The following is a 15,636-nucleotide window of genomic DNA, read 5'->3' on the forward strand; positions in this document are numbered from 1 at the left end:
CTACTTTGATCTATTAAACTGAATACTTTATTCAAAATGATTTTAAATAAACTTCAAAAATTTCGATTACATTGGTTAAAACAACGAAGCAAGGTAGCCGATCAGACCTTCAAATATAGTCTGTCCCCATTCTAAGCTTCTTTGAGGGGGAAGGAGTTTGTAGCTTCTTATTTTGGGTATGCTATATGCCTTGCGGTGGCACAGTTGTATTATGCTACATTTAGAGGAGACATAAACCTATAGGCTGGCATATATATTTGATTTTTCAATAAGAATAACTAGTTTGCAATCCAACGACTTTGGGACTGCAAAAGTTTCAACCAGCTTTGTGGAAGAAGTGTCCTTCTTGCTTTGAGTTCCTTTTTGTATGTTAGAGACTCCTAAGAATGACAACCACCTGCTGAAATCCAGCACTTGTACCTCGGAATGCTTGAAACTTCTTTCAATGTAACTAAAGACTGTATCTACTTCCTGCATGCTCTAGTGACCTGGTTCACTAGATATCAGGATTGATCAGGAATGCAGATCCCTGATGAACCTGGATCTCTTACCTGTGAAGTAGTGATGTAGATCAAAGGAGCAATGTGTACCAAGGCTAACAAAATAACGTATCTGCATTATCTTAGGAACAGCTTGGGGATCTAGTTGACATTTTCTAATGACTGAAGGGCAACATGGACATAAAAATTTAACATGGAGGGGGGAAGATGATGTAAATCAAAAGAAACAATATGTCTAGGCTATCAAAATAGCATCCCTGCACCATTTCTCTAAAAACTATAAAGTTTCTAGTCACCTAGGTCAACCGAAACCAAAAGTCTATGAAATTTTTACATAGTGATATAAAAGTTTTTAAAGAGGAAATGAGTAAAATTGATAAGTTGCCAGTCTACGAAGAAAAGGTTATAATGATCGCCTTCCAAAATACTCCACTGTGCTGTTGTGAAGAAATTGAGAGGTGTTGTGATTCTATCTGTAATTTGAAAAACTTTTATGTGTTTCTAAAAGTCCGATTGCTTAGATAAATAAAAATATGAGAATATTGAAGGATTATTTAAGCAAAATAATGAACTGTTTGTTAGAGATCTTTAAGAATGACAACAGCCTACTCAATAGCATTTTGTGGAACGAAAAGAAAGCCATCTTTTTTCCTGATTGAATAGTTATCGTGAAAAAGAAGAAATTATTGTTAGAAATAAAATTAATGTTCAGCAAAATTAATAAGTTGCAGTTTGCCCAAAGGCTTGATAATAAATTGCTTAGAGTTTGATCCCAGTACAAACAAAACGTGGTGGAAGGGGTAAATCACAATAAAATTTAGAGCCAAAAGCTATTTTCACTTGCTTATATCAAGTTAATGTTGGTTTATTACCCGTGCTACGCAGTTTTCGTTTTTTTTTTATCTTGGAGCCTTTTTTTTTACAATCCATAAAGAACTAAAGTTTTACCATCCCTTAAGCCGAGTACGGTTGACTAATTTTTTGCCTTTCATATCTCATTTAGTGCCCGAGATATTTAAATTTTATTTTATGAAATACGAATCGTTACAAGTAAAGAAGAAGACTGCTTCGCTTTTCCATTATAAACAGAAACTAGAAGTTATAGACAATATCAATATCAGATCAAACTCAACCAGTATAAAAAAAACCTATGAAGCTATCTACCTAAAACGCGAGAAGCTCAATAAAAAATCTTCTAAGATTTTAATTCATTGAACTAGTCTAGCCAAACTCGTATAGAATAATGACACTCAGATTCTTTCAATTTGGTTTATCTTAAGACTGCTTTCAGGCTTTTCCGATTACTTTTTTCAGTTGTGAGTTCTATGTTTTCATTTATTGTTTCATTTCGTTACATATACGGCTTGCCCTCTTTGTGGATGATGACTATTAAATATACAAATAAAACACTCACTTAGATTTTATTCTAGTCAATTCCTGTCTTCGTGAAAAGCCCCCCTTTTTAAATAACTTCTTATTTTTCGTATCCAACGTTTTTTATGCTCGATAGGGAATGGAACCTTGACCAGCAAAAACAGTGACATTATTGTTGTAAGTTTGTAATCTAACAAAGATTCCAATTGAAAAATAATCAGTTTAATCCACCAAAACTAATTAACTTCAAGTTAGTATATTCGTCAAGTCCGTGCTTGGATCCTTCTTTGCCAACTCCTGACTGTCGAACTCCCCCAAAAGGAGCTTCACAAGTAGAAACAAGCGAATCATTAATTCCAACCATTCCTACTTTAAGGTTCCTGGCAACACGCCAAGCTTGCCGCAAGTCATTGGTATAAAAATAGCCTAAAAGAAATAAAATATAAGACTTCCTTCAAATGGCTATATCAGTCACAAGACTAGCTCTGTACGATAAGGAAAGCGAATATAGGGTGCTTCTTCCTCAGAATAAGTATCTTCCCTAGAAGCTTCTCAGAAGTTGTAAGCTTCTTGCAATAAAACTTGAGAATTTATGGCAAATTAGTAAGAATAAAAAGGCTAATCATGTCTAATGTTTTGATTTCAGCCGCTTTATGTGGAAAACTAATCTTTAAGGCAATGCTTGGATTGCACAGAAATTCTAATCGCTAAATATATTAAACATCCAAATATTCCTAATTAAATGAAAAATATACTAGATAATAAAATATAAACTTAAAATTACATAAGGAAAGCTACTGAGCAGCTATTGCTCAGTTGCTATATTTATTATTATTATTATTACTATTACTATTATCGGTAGATTAAAAAAATGAACTGGGGCTCAAGCCCCATTTTGAAAAGCCAACCCAAAAGCTTCTAAGGGGCTTGGGCAGGTAATATTTGTTCCTCGGAGGAGAGGAGGTGTTCACTCACCAATCGCCAGCTATCAAAGGCAAGCGGCATTTGATACTCAGAACCAGTACTAGTAAAAGAATTTTTTTTTCACCTCAGATTGCTCCTAAAGGGGTTTTGCTTGCGCAACTGTCGGCATTTCGTGTGTTCAGGGGCATTGCCCTCTGGGCAAAGTTTTGGGAACCATTAGCGGTTTCAATTCATCCAATTTCAGAAGTATATTCTACAAAATACCCTGCATCATAGTCATGCACTGCGCAGGACGACCAGTGGCTGAACGGTGACTAAAATTAACAGTAGTAGACTCGTATTTGTGCCTACTAACCTTAAGGACACCAAGAGAAGACTATCATCTATCAACTCAGCTGCAATATTTACATTTCTTGTCACTTACCAGCCAATCTTATATTTCCTTCGTTCGCTAATTGCAAAACTTCTTCCTCTGTTTGAAATTGAATTATAGCGGCAACTGGGCCAAATATTTCTTCTTTAAAGGCTCTCATCTCTTTTGTAACTTTCGTCAACACAGTTGGAGCGTAAAATCTCTGACTTGAGAGGTTCGGTAAGGCTTTCCCACCAGTAACGACATGTGCACCTTGATTTACGGCATCATATACCAAATCAACAATCTGAAGTGAAAAATGCTTATTAGTTAGCTGAAACGGAACAAACTAATACAAAACAACATTTTGATGCAATAGCACTATGCTATTAAGGCTTCAAAACCATCATGGCAAATTTACCAGTCTTTTTTTCAATTTTTGGTGAAATCCGACTAGGAGGTAATTCACATTATTTCTAAACATTAAAAGCAAAAAAAAAAAAATGAAATGAAGAAACGTGTCATTATATCTTCTTTGAAGGACCACCCCATGACTTAAAACTAGAGAATAGCCACGGGGATTATGCTGATGCGTAGTTTATTTTTCGTATTTCAGAGAGTAAATGCAATGGGACATGCCTGGTTCTTGCTGAATTACATAACAACGTCATTAAATCAAAAATATAATTGCTAGGGACCAAGATAAAAAAAAAAAAAAAACTTGTTCGGTTTCTATGACACCATACAAAATCATGCCTGGAAAAACTTAAAGAGACATTTTGAACGATTTTGAACGATCTTGATTTTAAACACATTTTGAACGATGGTGCTTTTATAATTGTAAAGGTTTTACAAAATTGGCAAAATAATGAAAAAAAAATATCTTAAGAAAATATCAAGGAGAATGCAAATATTTGTAAACATTATACATTCTGACATAATTACATTAATATTTGAAGAGAAACAAGGAGACAAAAATGAACACAAAAACGGCAACTTTGCCGTTAGAAAAATAGCATCAGCCTGGTAAGAATTCAACCCACCCCATTCACATTATGGGGTTCAAACCCCAACCACCTGATTTTCCTTTCGGCAGAGATTTAGAAACAGATTAAACCACGAGATTATGAAGAAAAAACATTATAATTTTCTCCTTGTTGGAAGACAACTAGAATAAATAGGTTCGACACTGTAGGAAACGAAGAAATTTCAACCCACGAGTTTTGGTGAAAATGGTGTTAAAACTATTATAATTGCTTACAATGGTCTTAAGAAATCTAAAATGCAAGTTGCAGGTATTGGGCTTGCCTGTGGGAAAAATGATTGCCAGTGCCAGATTATATACTTATATGAGACTAATAAACCTGTATGTAGGATTGACATATATGGAATTTGTTTTATCAAAACGAAAATAAGAAAAAGCATGATGAAAAAATTTATGTTATGAAAATATCTGTTGTCTCGACACGAAAAATAAAAACTCATTCTAAATGACAACTACCAAAAATTTCCTTAGAACCCTTGAAATAGTCAAACTTTGCCTGTTTTTTTTTGCCAATTTTTTTAATTTTCGTGATTTTTAGATAATCTTTTGTTTCTTGACTCCAAACTCTGAATTAAGCCCTTCTAGGCTTGTGATAGTAACATTTTGCAATAAAAATTTGATCTTACCTATTACCTGTTGTCTATGGAAATCAACTTTGTACCTTATGCTACAGAATTAGGGGGAAAAACAACTAAACTAATGTTTGTAAGTTTCATTTGTTCGGTTATGTCCTGCTTTTTATGCTTTTAATGACCTTTCTTGATTTATTAGATTTATTTGTTTATTTTTTTGACATGTCATGGCCCGTATATGTATACACATCATTTTTTCTTCTTTTTTTTACGATTTTGATAAAATAACGGTACATTCTTCTGCCAGTTTTAAGTGTATGATTGATTTTAAACCTATTCTTGATGTTTTTCTGCTTTTTGTTTCGACTCCAAAATACGAATTAGGCCAAGCCGGGTTTGTGATAACTAATTTTTCAAATATGCCTTATCTTATAATAGTCCAGGACTTTTAGCTCAAAAAAGGGTCGAACCCGGACAAAATTGCAATATAAACGAAAATGGTACCAAAATGATCAGAAAAAAATTCTGTACAACATACTAAAAGTCCCCATAAGTCCGAGTGGGGCGAGTACCCGAAAAACAGGGGAAAAGGGGGAAATGCGGGGGAAAATGGGAAAAATGCCGAACATGCCCAGAAAATAGTTTAAAGTGAGTTTTCTGGGGTTTTCACATACGCTGATTACGAAATTGACATCTAAAATTCAGTATAGAAAAAGAGTACTACGGAAAACGGGGGAACAGGGGAAAGAGGGGAGAAAAGAGAAGAATACAGGGTAGGGGTAGAAAGCGGTTTGAAAGATATTTTCTGGGGTATTCCTATCTGGTGATTATGAAATTGAGATAAATAAAATGATATACAAAAATCGATTAACATAAAACGGGGAAATGGGGGGGGGGGGAGGGAGGGGAAAAAGGAAAATATACAGGGTAGGGGTAGAAAGCATGTGGAAATGTGTTTTCTAGGGTTTTTCTATCTGCTGATTATAAAATTGACATCTAAAACAAAGTTCGAGAACAAATACAGGAGATCTATAGAGGTTCGGCTACCCCATAGGTTCGGAAAAGGCAAAAAAAAATTCGAGAAAGAAATACGGAAAAATACTGAAATTACATTATTCCGTATTCCTCGCCGTTATCGACAAGCGCGTGGGTTCGTCAACATAATCCTGTTCTAATTCGACATCCAGTAAGAGAAGCAAGGTAGACTAGTCACCGCGGAGTTCCAGTTCTAGAGTACAGTTCTAGTGAACAGCACGTTACTGCAACCGCAGCACGAATACAGAGAGATACCAAGGATCTACTGACGTTTCTTGAATTCCTTCTAGAGAACTCTCCTTTCACTAGTTCCACAGAGCTTAGAAGTATAGGTTCCGGGCTGATTGCCCATAAAGGCGTCAATGCAGAGGATGCTAAAGCTGTAGGTGAGCTGATCCTCCAGCGCATGGATGGCCAATCCGTCGAAAGTTTTTCATTCAGGAAGAAAGACAAAGTCGTTACACTGGCATCCGATGGGAACATTAGGATAGATGGCGAGATTTTGCATATCGATCCTGCACTGCTTTTTCAACGTCTTTCGACTGCTGCCCATACATCTGAAAATGACATGGCAGAAACTCTACGTTACGAACTGTGCAGTTATCCGCCCGCTTTGTTTGAGAATCCTGGCATAATGCGTCAGCCAGACAAACCTGCACTAGCGAAAGCAATATGGAAAGAAGCGAACACGGACTCGATTCACCACCTGCCATTGTCAGATCGTGTCACTGTAGTTGACGGAGGTTGGCTGCTTCAGCAAGTACCTTGGAAGATTGGTGATAATTATGATTCAATCTGTGACAGCTATGTTAGTTTCGTTACTCGACGCTGTACCTCCCCTACTGTTGTCTTCGATGGATACAGCGCTGGTCCAACCACGAAAGATGCTACGCACAACCGACGGTGTAAGGGAAGCCAGCATCAAGTGATCGATTTCAGTTTAGGGATGAAGCTCCAGAAAAAGAAGGAAGAGTTTTTGAGCAACTCTCAGAACAAACAGCGAATTATAAGCTACATCGGGGAAAAACTCAGAGCCAAAGGATTTGAAGTCGTCCATGCGAAGGACGATGCTGACTATCTAATCGTGAAGACTGCCGTAACGAAAGCAGAAAACTCTGAAACAATAGTTCTTGGCAACGACACTGACCTTCTGATTCTACTCTTGTATCACCTCCCGCCTAATGCAAAAACACTTTACTTCGAATCGTCAACGAACGCAAAAGAAGCGATAACACGGTTCTGGTGCCTCAAAGAAGTGCAAAAAAAAATGGGAGAAGTATCCAGGCTGCTTCTGGTAGGGCACGCACTCTTGGGATGTGACACGACCTCACGAGTTTTCGGACTTGGAAAGCAAGCTGTGCTACCTCTTTTGAAGAAGAGCGAAGTGTTCAGAAAAAAATGCAAAGTGTTTCTGGATGAATCATTGTCCAAAGATGAAATTGTGAAAGCGGGTGAATATCTTCTCCTCAGCTTGTATAAAGCACGACCAAACGAAGATCTCACTAAGCTGCGACATCGAATTTTCTTGGAAAAAGTTTCTTCGTCTAATACTACGGCGTTTGTTAAGCCTGAAAGGCTTCCGCCAACCGAAGCTGCAGCTTCATTCCACTCCCAGCGAGTGCGCCTCCAGGTATCCCGTTGGAAAGGGGAACCAGCTGACCTCGACCCGGCTGACTGGGGTTGGGTCCTCAGAGACCATAAATACTCACCTGTGATGACCCATTTGTTGCCCGCACCTCAGACTCCTTTGAGTGTCGTGAGATGCAACTGTAAGACAGGCTGCGAGAACTCGCGATGCAGCTGCAAGAAAAATGGATTAGCGTGTACGTTCGCGTGCGGAGAATGCCAGGGTATCAACTGTTTGAACAGGGACAACGAGATTGTCGAAGACGAGGAGCTCGACTAGTGATATCAATGCTGTGTTTTTCAAGTCAACTATACTGCCTTCGAAAGTGCAAATTTTACATATAATAGCCATTTTATATATAACTGCCAAGCGGTTGTTTTCTTTATGTTTAGTAATTCAAATGGTTGTAAGAAATGTCTGTGATTCAAGAAAGTACAAGTTTGATACTTAAGCGAGTTATTTTGTCCATAGGCCTACTTATTAGCCATTAGCAGCTGGCTCAGGAGTCAGGCCTCCCTTCCCCTTTTCCGTTGTTTCCTCCAGTTTTGTTCGGTTTTCATGGTTCTCGTTTTCTTTCCTTCATTTTAGGGGTCAGTTTCGTGATCAGCAGATAGAAAAACCCCAGAAAACACATTTCCACATGCTTTCTACCCCTACCCTGTATATTTCCCTTTTCCCCTCCCCCCATTTCCCCGTTTTATGTTAATCGATTTTTTTTTATATCATTTTATTTCTCAATTCACCTAATCTAATCACCAGATAGCAATACCCCAGAAAATATCTTTCAAACCGCTTTCTACCCCTACCCTGTATTCTTCTCTTTTCTCCCCTCTTTCCCCTGTTCCCCCGTTTTCCGTAGTACTCTTTTTCTATACTGAATTTTAGATGTCAATTTCGTAATCAGCGTATGTGAAAACCCCAGAAAACTCACTTTAAACTATTTTCTGGGCATGTTTGGCATTTTTCCCATTTTCCCCCGCATTTCCCCCTTTTCCCCTGTTTTTCGGGTACTCGCCCCACTCGGATTTATGGGGACTTTTAGTATGTTGTACAGAATTTTTTTCTGATCATTTTGGTACCATTTTCGTGTATATTGCAATTTTGTCCGGGTCAAACCCTAAAAGTCCTGGACTATAACTTGAAGGGACTAAAAATATTTCAAATGATGGTGCTTATATATATATATATATATATATATATATATATATATATATATATATATATATATATATATATATATATATATATGTATATATACATATATATATATATATATATATATATATATATATATATATATATATATATATATATATATATATATGTATATATATATATATATATATATATATATATATATGTATATATATATATATATATATATATATATATATATATATATATATATATATATATATATATATATATATATATATATATATATATATATGTATATAAGACTGCCATGGGTCATCCATAGGTTATGAGGAATGCATCTTTGAAGATAAGCAACGGCAAGAATCACAACAAATCCAAGGAGAATACAAATTCTGTAAAATGTATGATTCTGTGTAGAATAAACAAGAAGAATGAATTGAATTCAGGCAAAATTTTTTAATTCAGTTGAAATAGCATAAGATTAGCAATTAAAACTAAAGATTGGCACGATAATAATGCTACTCCGTGATTTGAGAATCACATATATAGAAGCCAGTCACGTATCGAGTGCTAGAGTAGTTGATGAGTGACTACCGTAGCGTCGCTCATCAACTATGTTGATGATATACTTGATACAAGCATATTAAACAGCATATTAAAGGATAAAACCTAGGTTCGGTTCGATTTTTAACGCTGCTTAAAAACCAAAATTAATGTGCTTGTTGTCCATCAGAACATGATCAGCCTAGTACAAAATAATATCAAATATCAACCCAAAGCCATCTCTTAACTATCTTGGACTGTCGGTTCATTTCAATATGAAGTCTACTCGTGAGGCATAGGTCGACCATTTTTTTAAAGGAACCGCAAAGCGCAATCATGTCAATCTACAAATCTCTGTATAGTCATCGTTGTATACTCAGAAAACTTTATCCTTTGTTTGTTATTCCACATGTTCTGTCACGCTTTCTGTTTTACCGAAATCATTTTTTACCGAAATAAATAAGCGTTAATTCCAGGGAGTTTAGCAAAAATATGCTGGATATCTTTTAAGTACTTCACAGATGTAGAGTAAGTTCAATAGCCTAAAAAAATATATGAGACTGTGGATCTTTCTAATGAGCTAATCATCTGGTTTCACTTGCCAACAAACCTTCATCCTGATATTATCCGGCTATCGTGGGATATTTTGAATACAAGTTCAGTGCTCTATTGCTTAGCAGCTTTTCACCTCATTTTCTTAATTCTCCTTTGTATACTTTTTATTTTATTTATTAAATACATAAAAGAGAAAACACTCATTTCATATGGCAACATCTCATTCACCAAAACTGTTCAAAAGTGACTCCTATCGAATTCAACTTGAAGGAAGAGAAGATAAAAAAACAAAACAAAAACAACAAAATAAGAAGGTATCGACGGGACATATACACTTATATATTTACACGGGACATAAGCACTTATACCTTTCTAAAAATGGTATAATATTTTACTTGTCAGGGAATAGGTTTCCCAGGAGTTGATTCCGCTAATTGGACCTTGGGGGTTGTTTTGAAAAATGTCTAATAGACATCTGAAAAAGTCTAAAACCTAATACAAAAAAGTTTAATAGACGTTTGGAAAAAACACGCTGTCTTCTTGATTGAAACAAATATAATAACAATATTCGACTTCAAAATTTGTATTAAAACGACACTAATTTAAACAAGTCAATGGGACTTACTCTTTCAAACTGTCTATTATTGATAATTGGGCCAACATTCACTCCTTGATCATGTCCTCTCCCAACCTTCAGTTTATTTGTTTCAGCAACGAAATTATCAACAAAGGCATCATGAATTTCTTTTTGGACAAAAATTCTATTGGCTGACACACAAGTCTGAAAAATTTAGGGCACATAAATTCGATATGCATCAGTTTTCTAATTGTAATTATAACTACTACTACGAATTCGAAAAAACATTGACCCTTCTAAGACAGATACACTGACAAAAATCATCCTTTATGTTATTGAAGGCTTCTACTTGCCTACTTCCCAAAAAATCCAAAAATATCTAAGTTCGCATTCATAATTTCACTCAGCCAAAATATGGGCTAAAATGGGCTAAAAACATGGGCTCTCTCTTTAGGTCCACTTACAAAGAGGTTTTGATAATACCAAAACTCAGTCGTTTAGAAATCCGGCATTAGCTGCTCCTAGTAATCAGATTTTGTCGTTTACAATGGATAATTTAAACGCTAAAATACACTATACTGCACAGTCATTGTCTCTTTTCATTAATTTGAAAGATTTTTTCGACAAAAGAAGTTTTTCAAAGAAAAGTAAAGAGCTCCATTAAGGCAAAAATGAGCATAAATAAAGTCAAATCATCTTCCAAGCGTAAAACTACCACAAATCACCATTAATAATTAAATGAAACTCCAGACAACCAGAAATTACAATAAATAACTGATTCAAACTCAAAACGAGCAGAAATTAACATGAGTAGGGCCGATAACCCCCATGGTATCTCAGGACCAGAACACAATTTGTGTTTTGCTAAAAAAAAGAAAAAGAAAAAAAGAAATGACCGTAGATTGTAAGTTTAATTGAAATATACCGATATTTATTCCTTAAAATTTTGATAATTTTTGATGTACTGATCAATCTTTTCGTTACCCAACGTCACCTTTTCATCTTCACACATTCCCAGCCTTAGTGACTTAGTCTTCTTAATATTAATTTTCCAACCTATTCTAGCACCCTGAACTCGCTAAACCTCTAAAAATTCATTAGTTTTGCTCACACTTTCATCTAATATGCTTAAATGATCAGTATAATCTATGTCCAGGAGCGTTTTTCCTCCCCATTGGATTCCGTGGTCTCCAATTGCTTTTCCTGTGCTCCCAAGAAGAAGTCCATCAATATGATCCATATAGAGGGGGATAGAATAAATTCAAAATAAAGGAGGAAAGATAAGCAAAACAAATTCATTTTAGTATGGACCCCTCCCCTCTGCTATTTAAAAATTTTCCTATATGCTTAAAAAACATTACTGCTACTACTAAGAACTCATCACAGCACCAAGCCACCTGAGGCCAACACAGCTATGCATGCTCCTCCTCTATCCTAATCTATCCAAAGCCTCCCTCTTTACACCCTCTCAGGAAGTTTCAATTTCCCTTAACTCTTTCTTTATCACATCCTCCCATTCCAACCATGGAAAACCTGTTTTCTGTTTAACCCTTTCATCTGGGAATTATTTGCTCACGCTTACATCTAGGATGCCTAAATCATCAGTATAATCTAAGTCCAGAAATTTTTTTCCTTCCCATTCGATTCCATGTTCTCCCATTGCCTTTCCTGTGCTCCCAAGACGAAGTGATCTTTATATGAAAATGATCCATATAAAGGGGGATAGAACACAACCTTGCTTAACTCCTGATTTAATACAAAACCAGTTGCTAACCTCATTTCCTACCTTAACCGCAGCAGTATTATCCTCGTATATAGCACAAATCACTTTAATGTATTTGTCTGGTATACCAAGTAAGGATAAGACCATTGCTAACGCTCTTCTATCAACAGAATCGAAAGCTTGTTCATAATCGATAAAACTGAGGACCAAAAGTGTTTAACAACGAAGGGACTTCTAAATTATTAACCTAAGAGTGAAAACTTGGTCGACACATCCTCTACCTTTCCTAAAACCGCACTGTTCTTCCCTTTAAACTTTGTCTACTGCATCTCTCAGTCTAAAAACTATCATACCACTGAGTAATTTGCTACCAACAGAGACCAGACTAATGCCTCTATAATATGACACTCACTCTAGTCACCTTTCTTATACAGTGGTTTAATTTAGGTTTTCCTAAAATCATTAGGTACTTCCCCTTTTTCAAAAATTATATTCATAATCTTCAGTAGCTTATTTCTAACCTCAGAGCCACCATATTTAAGAGACTCATTTATCACACTATCAGCACGTAGAGCATTATTACTTATTAATCCTTTTAGTATTGTCGCCAATTCTTCCTCACAAAACAAATCTTCCTTCACATCCAAGGTATCACAAATTTCTTCAGTTTCTCGGTTTAGCACATTCTCAAAATGTTCTGCCCATCTTTCTTTAACTCTTTCCTTATCCCTAATTGGGGCCCCATTCCTCTCTTTAACTGCGACTAGTCTGGATTGACTACTTCCTCTCAATTTATTAACATGCCAGTATAATATTTTATTATTATGCCGTCTAGCTGCATCTTCCAGATCCTCAGCAATTTTATCCATGGCCTCCACCTCACATCTCCTTAGTTCATATTTTAATGCTTTCTCCACTTTCTTTAGATTCCTTTTGTTTTCATATGATCTATCACTCAGATAATTCTTGTACAAACCCCTTCTACTCTGTACTAAACATAAAGCTGTTTCGCTAATTTTCCTAATTGCAGTCTTAACATTCTTTCCTGAGACACCATCAGCAACTTCACAAACTGTTTTTCTAAAATTATTCCGTCCATCTTCCACACAGTCAAATCTTAAACTCTCAAGTTTAGTGTTCAACTGTTCCTGGAAGGTTTCTCTCAAATTTTTATTCTGGAGTCTATAAACATCATAACTTTCCGGGAGGTAGTTACACTTCCGAAATTTCAGCTTTAAATTAACCTTAGACACTACTAGACGGTGATCTTTATTTTAACATCAATAACAGCACTCCTATACACCCTAGTATCTTGTATTGATCCTGCTATTCTTCGGTTTACAATAACATAATCAATAAGGTTTGCTGTCTTACCATCACGTGAATATAATGTCAACTTATGGGCCATTTTGTGACCAAACACGCATACCTTTGTGAATAACATATACTATGTGTAAACAATGAACGAATTGCCTAACTTACAGTCCTTGTCCTGAGGACGATGAAGAGGTTGATATTCCCAAAGACATAATTACTGGACCTTTCAACAGTGCTGAACAAAATAATTCTTAAAGTTTCTATCGAATGTGTTTTGGGGAATGATAGGCTTGGTATGGGGGGTGGGGGGGAGTGCCATCCATTTGCTTTTGACTCTTATACAGGGCACTAAAACTTCCGACTTCCAATAAAATGAGCTCCATCCGATCCAAACTTTAAACGACCACCCGTTCCATAAGAACTTTAAATGCCCCGGGGCATAACTTACAAACCTTGCCCATGGGCTCTGGGGGATTGTGTTCACCCAAAAGACATTGTTTAATTTTTGGACTGTTGGTAACGAAATGGCAATCTCACAATTTCAGTTGAATGCGTTTCGGGAAAAGAGGATGTCAGGGAGGAGGGGGCTATTTGCTCTCCATCATGTTTGATTCTTAAAAGGGAACTAGAACTATACATTTCCAATCAAATGAGCCTCTCCTAAATTTCACACGACCACCATTTTCATAAAAACCTTAGTTGCCACTAGAGCATAACTTACAACCCTTTCCCCTAAGACTCTGGGGGATTCTGTAAACCCCAAAGGCCTTATTATATGATCTTTGGACTATTTTTCAACAAATGACTATCTCAAAATTTCTATCGGACGCATTTGTGGAAAATGCGATATTAGGGGGGGGGGGGGTGTGGCTGCCTCCGACCAATTTGAATCTTAAAAAGGGCACTAGAACATCCATTTCTATTCAAATAAGCCCCCTCCAGAGTTCATACGACCACCCTTTCCATGGAAACCTTATATGGTATCGGGGCATAGCTTACCACCCTTGCGCTGAAGGCAGTTGGGGATTGTCATCATCAAAGACATAATTTTCAGACCTTTCAACCACGCTGAACAAAATGGCTATGTCAAAACTTTTGATTAGAAATGTTTTGGGAATCAATAGGCGTGGGGCTTGTTGCCCTCCAATCACTTTTATTAAAAAGGGCACTAGCCCTTTCCAATTTCCAATCGAATGACCCTTTTTCAAAGTTCATACGACAACAAATAGCCGTCTCAAAATTTCTATCCGATTTCCAGGAAAGTACGAGATGTGAGGGGGGGGGGTATCCACCCTCCTATCACTCTGAATCTAAAAAAGGACACTCTAACTTCTGCTTACTAATCCAATGGACCCCTTTCAAAGTTTATACGACACCCCTTTCTATAAAAACTTTATATGCCCCAGGGTATAACTTACAAACCTTGCCCTGATGGCTATGGGAGGGGTTGTTATCCTCAAAAACGTAATTTCTGGACCTTTTAAGAACGCTGAACAAAATGAATATCTCGAAATTTTGTTTGGAGAAATGGTTGGAGTGGGAGGTGGATCACTCTTGACTATTAAAAAGGTCACTAGCTCTTTCAATTTCCAATCGAATGAGCCCTTTTCAAAGCTTCTACGACTGCTTCGAAACGAAGTGCCATGGTCTATAAAAAAATAATACATTGGGTTTACACCGCTGTTTACTTAGGCAGCACTATTGGGCTGCCTAAGATGTTCTACATCAATCAGCCATAGAGACAACAATTAGAAATAAACTAAATCTGTTTAGAGACGGTAAATTGGATAATGGCCTGCTTTATCTCAGCCAGAAACTTACCTGACCACTATTTCTCCATTTTCCAATCATGGCTCCCTACACAGCGAGCGCTAAATCTGCTTGGTTGAACACAATAAAAGGGGCATTTCCACCAAGTTCAAGCGCAATTCTTTTCACAGATGAGCCAGCCATTAAGTATAATTGCTTACCAACGACTGTAGAGCCAGTAAAGGAAATGACTGAAATATCTGCACTTTCTGCAAATAGTTTTCCAATAGAAGGTGCATTTTCTCGTGATGTCGGTATTAAGTTGAAAACACCGTTAGGAATGCCACACTTTTCAACGATCTAAAAGAAATATATACGGTCTTCTTTCGCACAATTAGTTAGTGTCTGTAGCTTCAGCAGATTTTTTAACTGGACTCTAGCTAGCAAAATCATACATAAAAAGACATACTTTTTCAATGAAATCAAACCACCATACCCTGTAAACAGAAAATATGTCGTCCCTATCAGATATCCTTCCAATTTTTCCTCTAAAGCTAAGTATTTATCTAAATACTTTAAGGATGA

At 36.5% G+C, this 15,636-nt stretch overlaps 1 protein-coding gene across 1 annotated transcript in view; it reads right to left on the reverse strand.

Moving 5' to 3' along the window:
* Window positions 1-2,043: 2,043 nt before the first annotated feature.
* Window positions 2,044-15,636, reverse strand: part of LOC136040782 (succinate-semialdehyde dehydrogenase, mitochondrial-like) — a 51,885-nt gene continuing 38,292 nt past the window's right edge. Inside the window, 4 exon segments of the mRNA XM_065725107.1 lie at window positions 2,044-2,300; window positions 3,223-3,457; window positions 10,311-10,466; window positions 15,124-15,411. Coding sequence (XP_065581179.1) covers window positions 2,092-2,300; window positions 3,223-3,457; window positions 10,311-10,466; window positions 15,124-15,411 — 888 coding nt within the window. The 3' untranslated portion in view covers window positions 2,044-2,091.

The sequence above is a fragment of the Artemia franciscana genome, chromosome 21 (assembly GCF_032884065.1).
Source record: "Artemia franciscana chromosome 21, ASM3288406v1, whole genome shotgun sequence".
Taxonomy (NCBI): Eukaryota; Metazoa; Arthropoda; class Branchiopoda; order Anostraca; family Artemiidae; genus Artemia; species Artemia franciscana.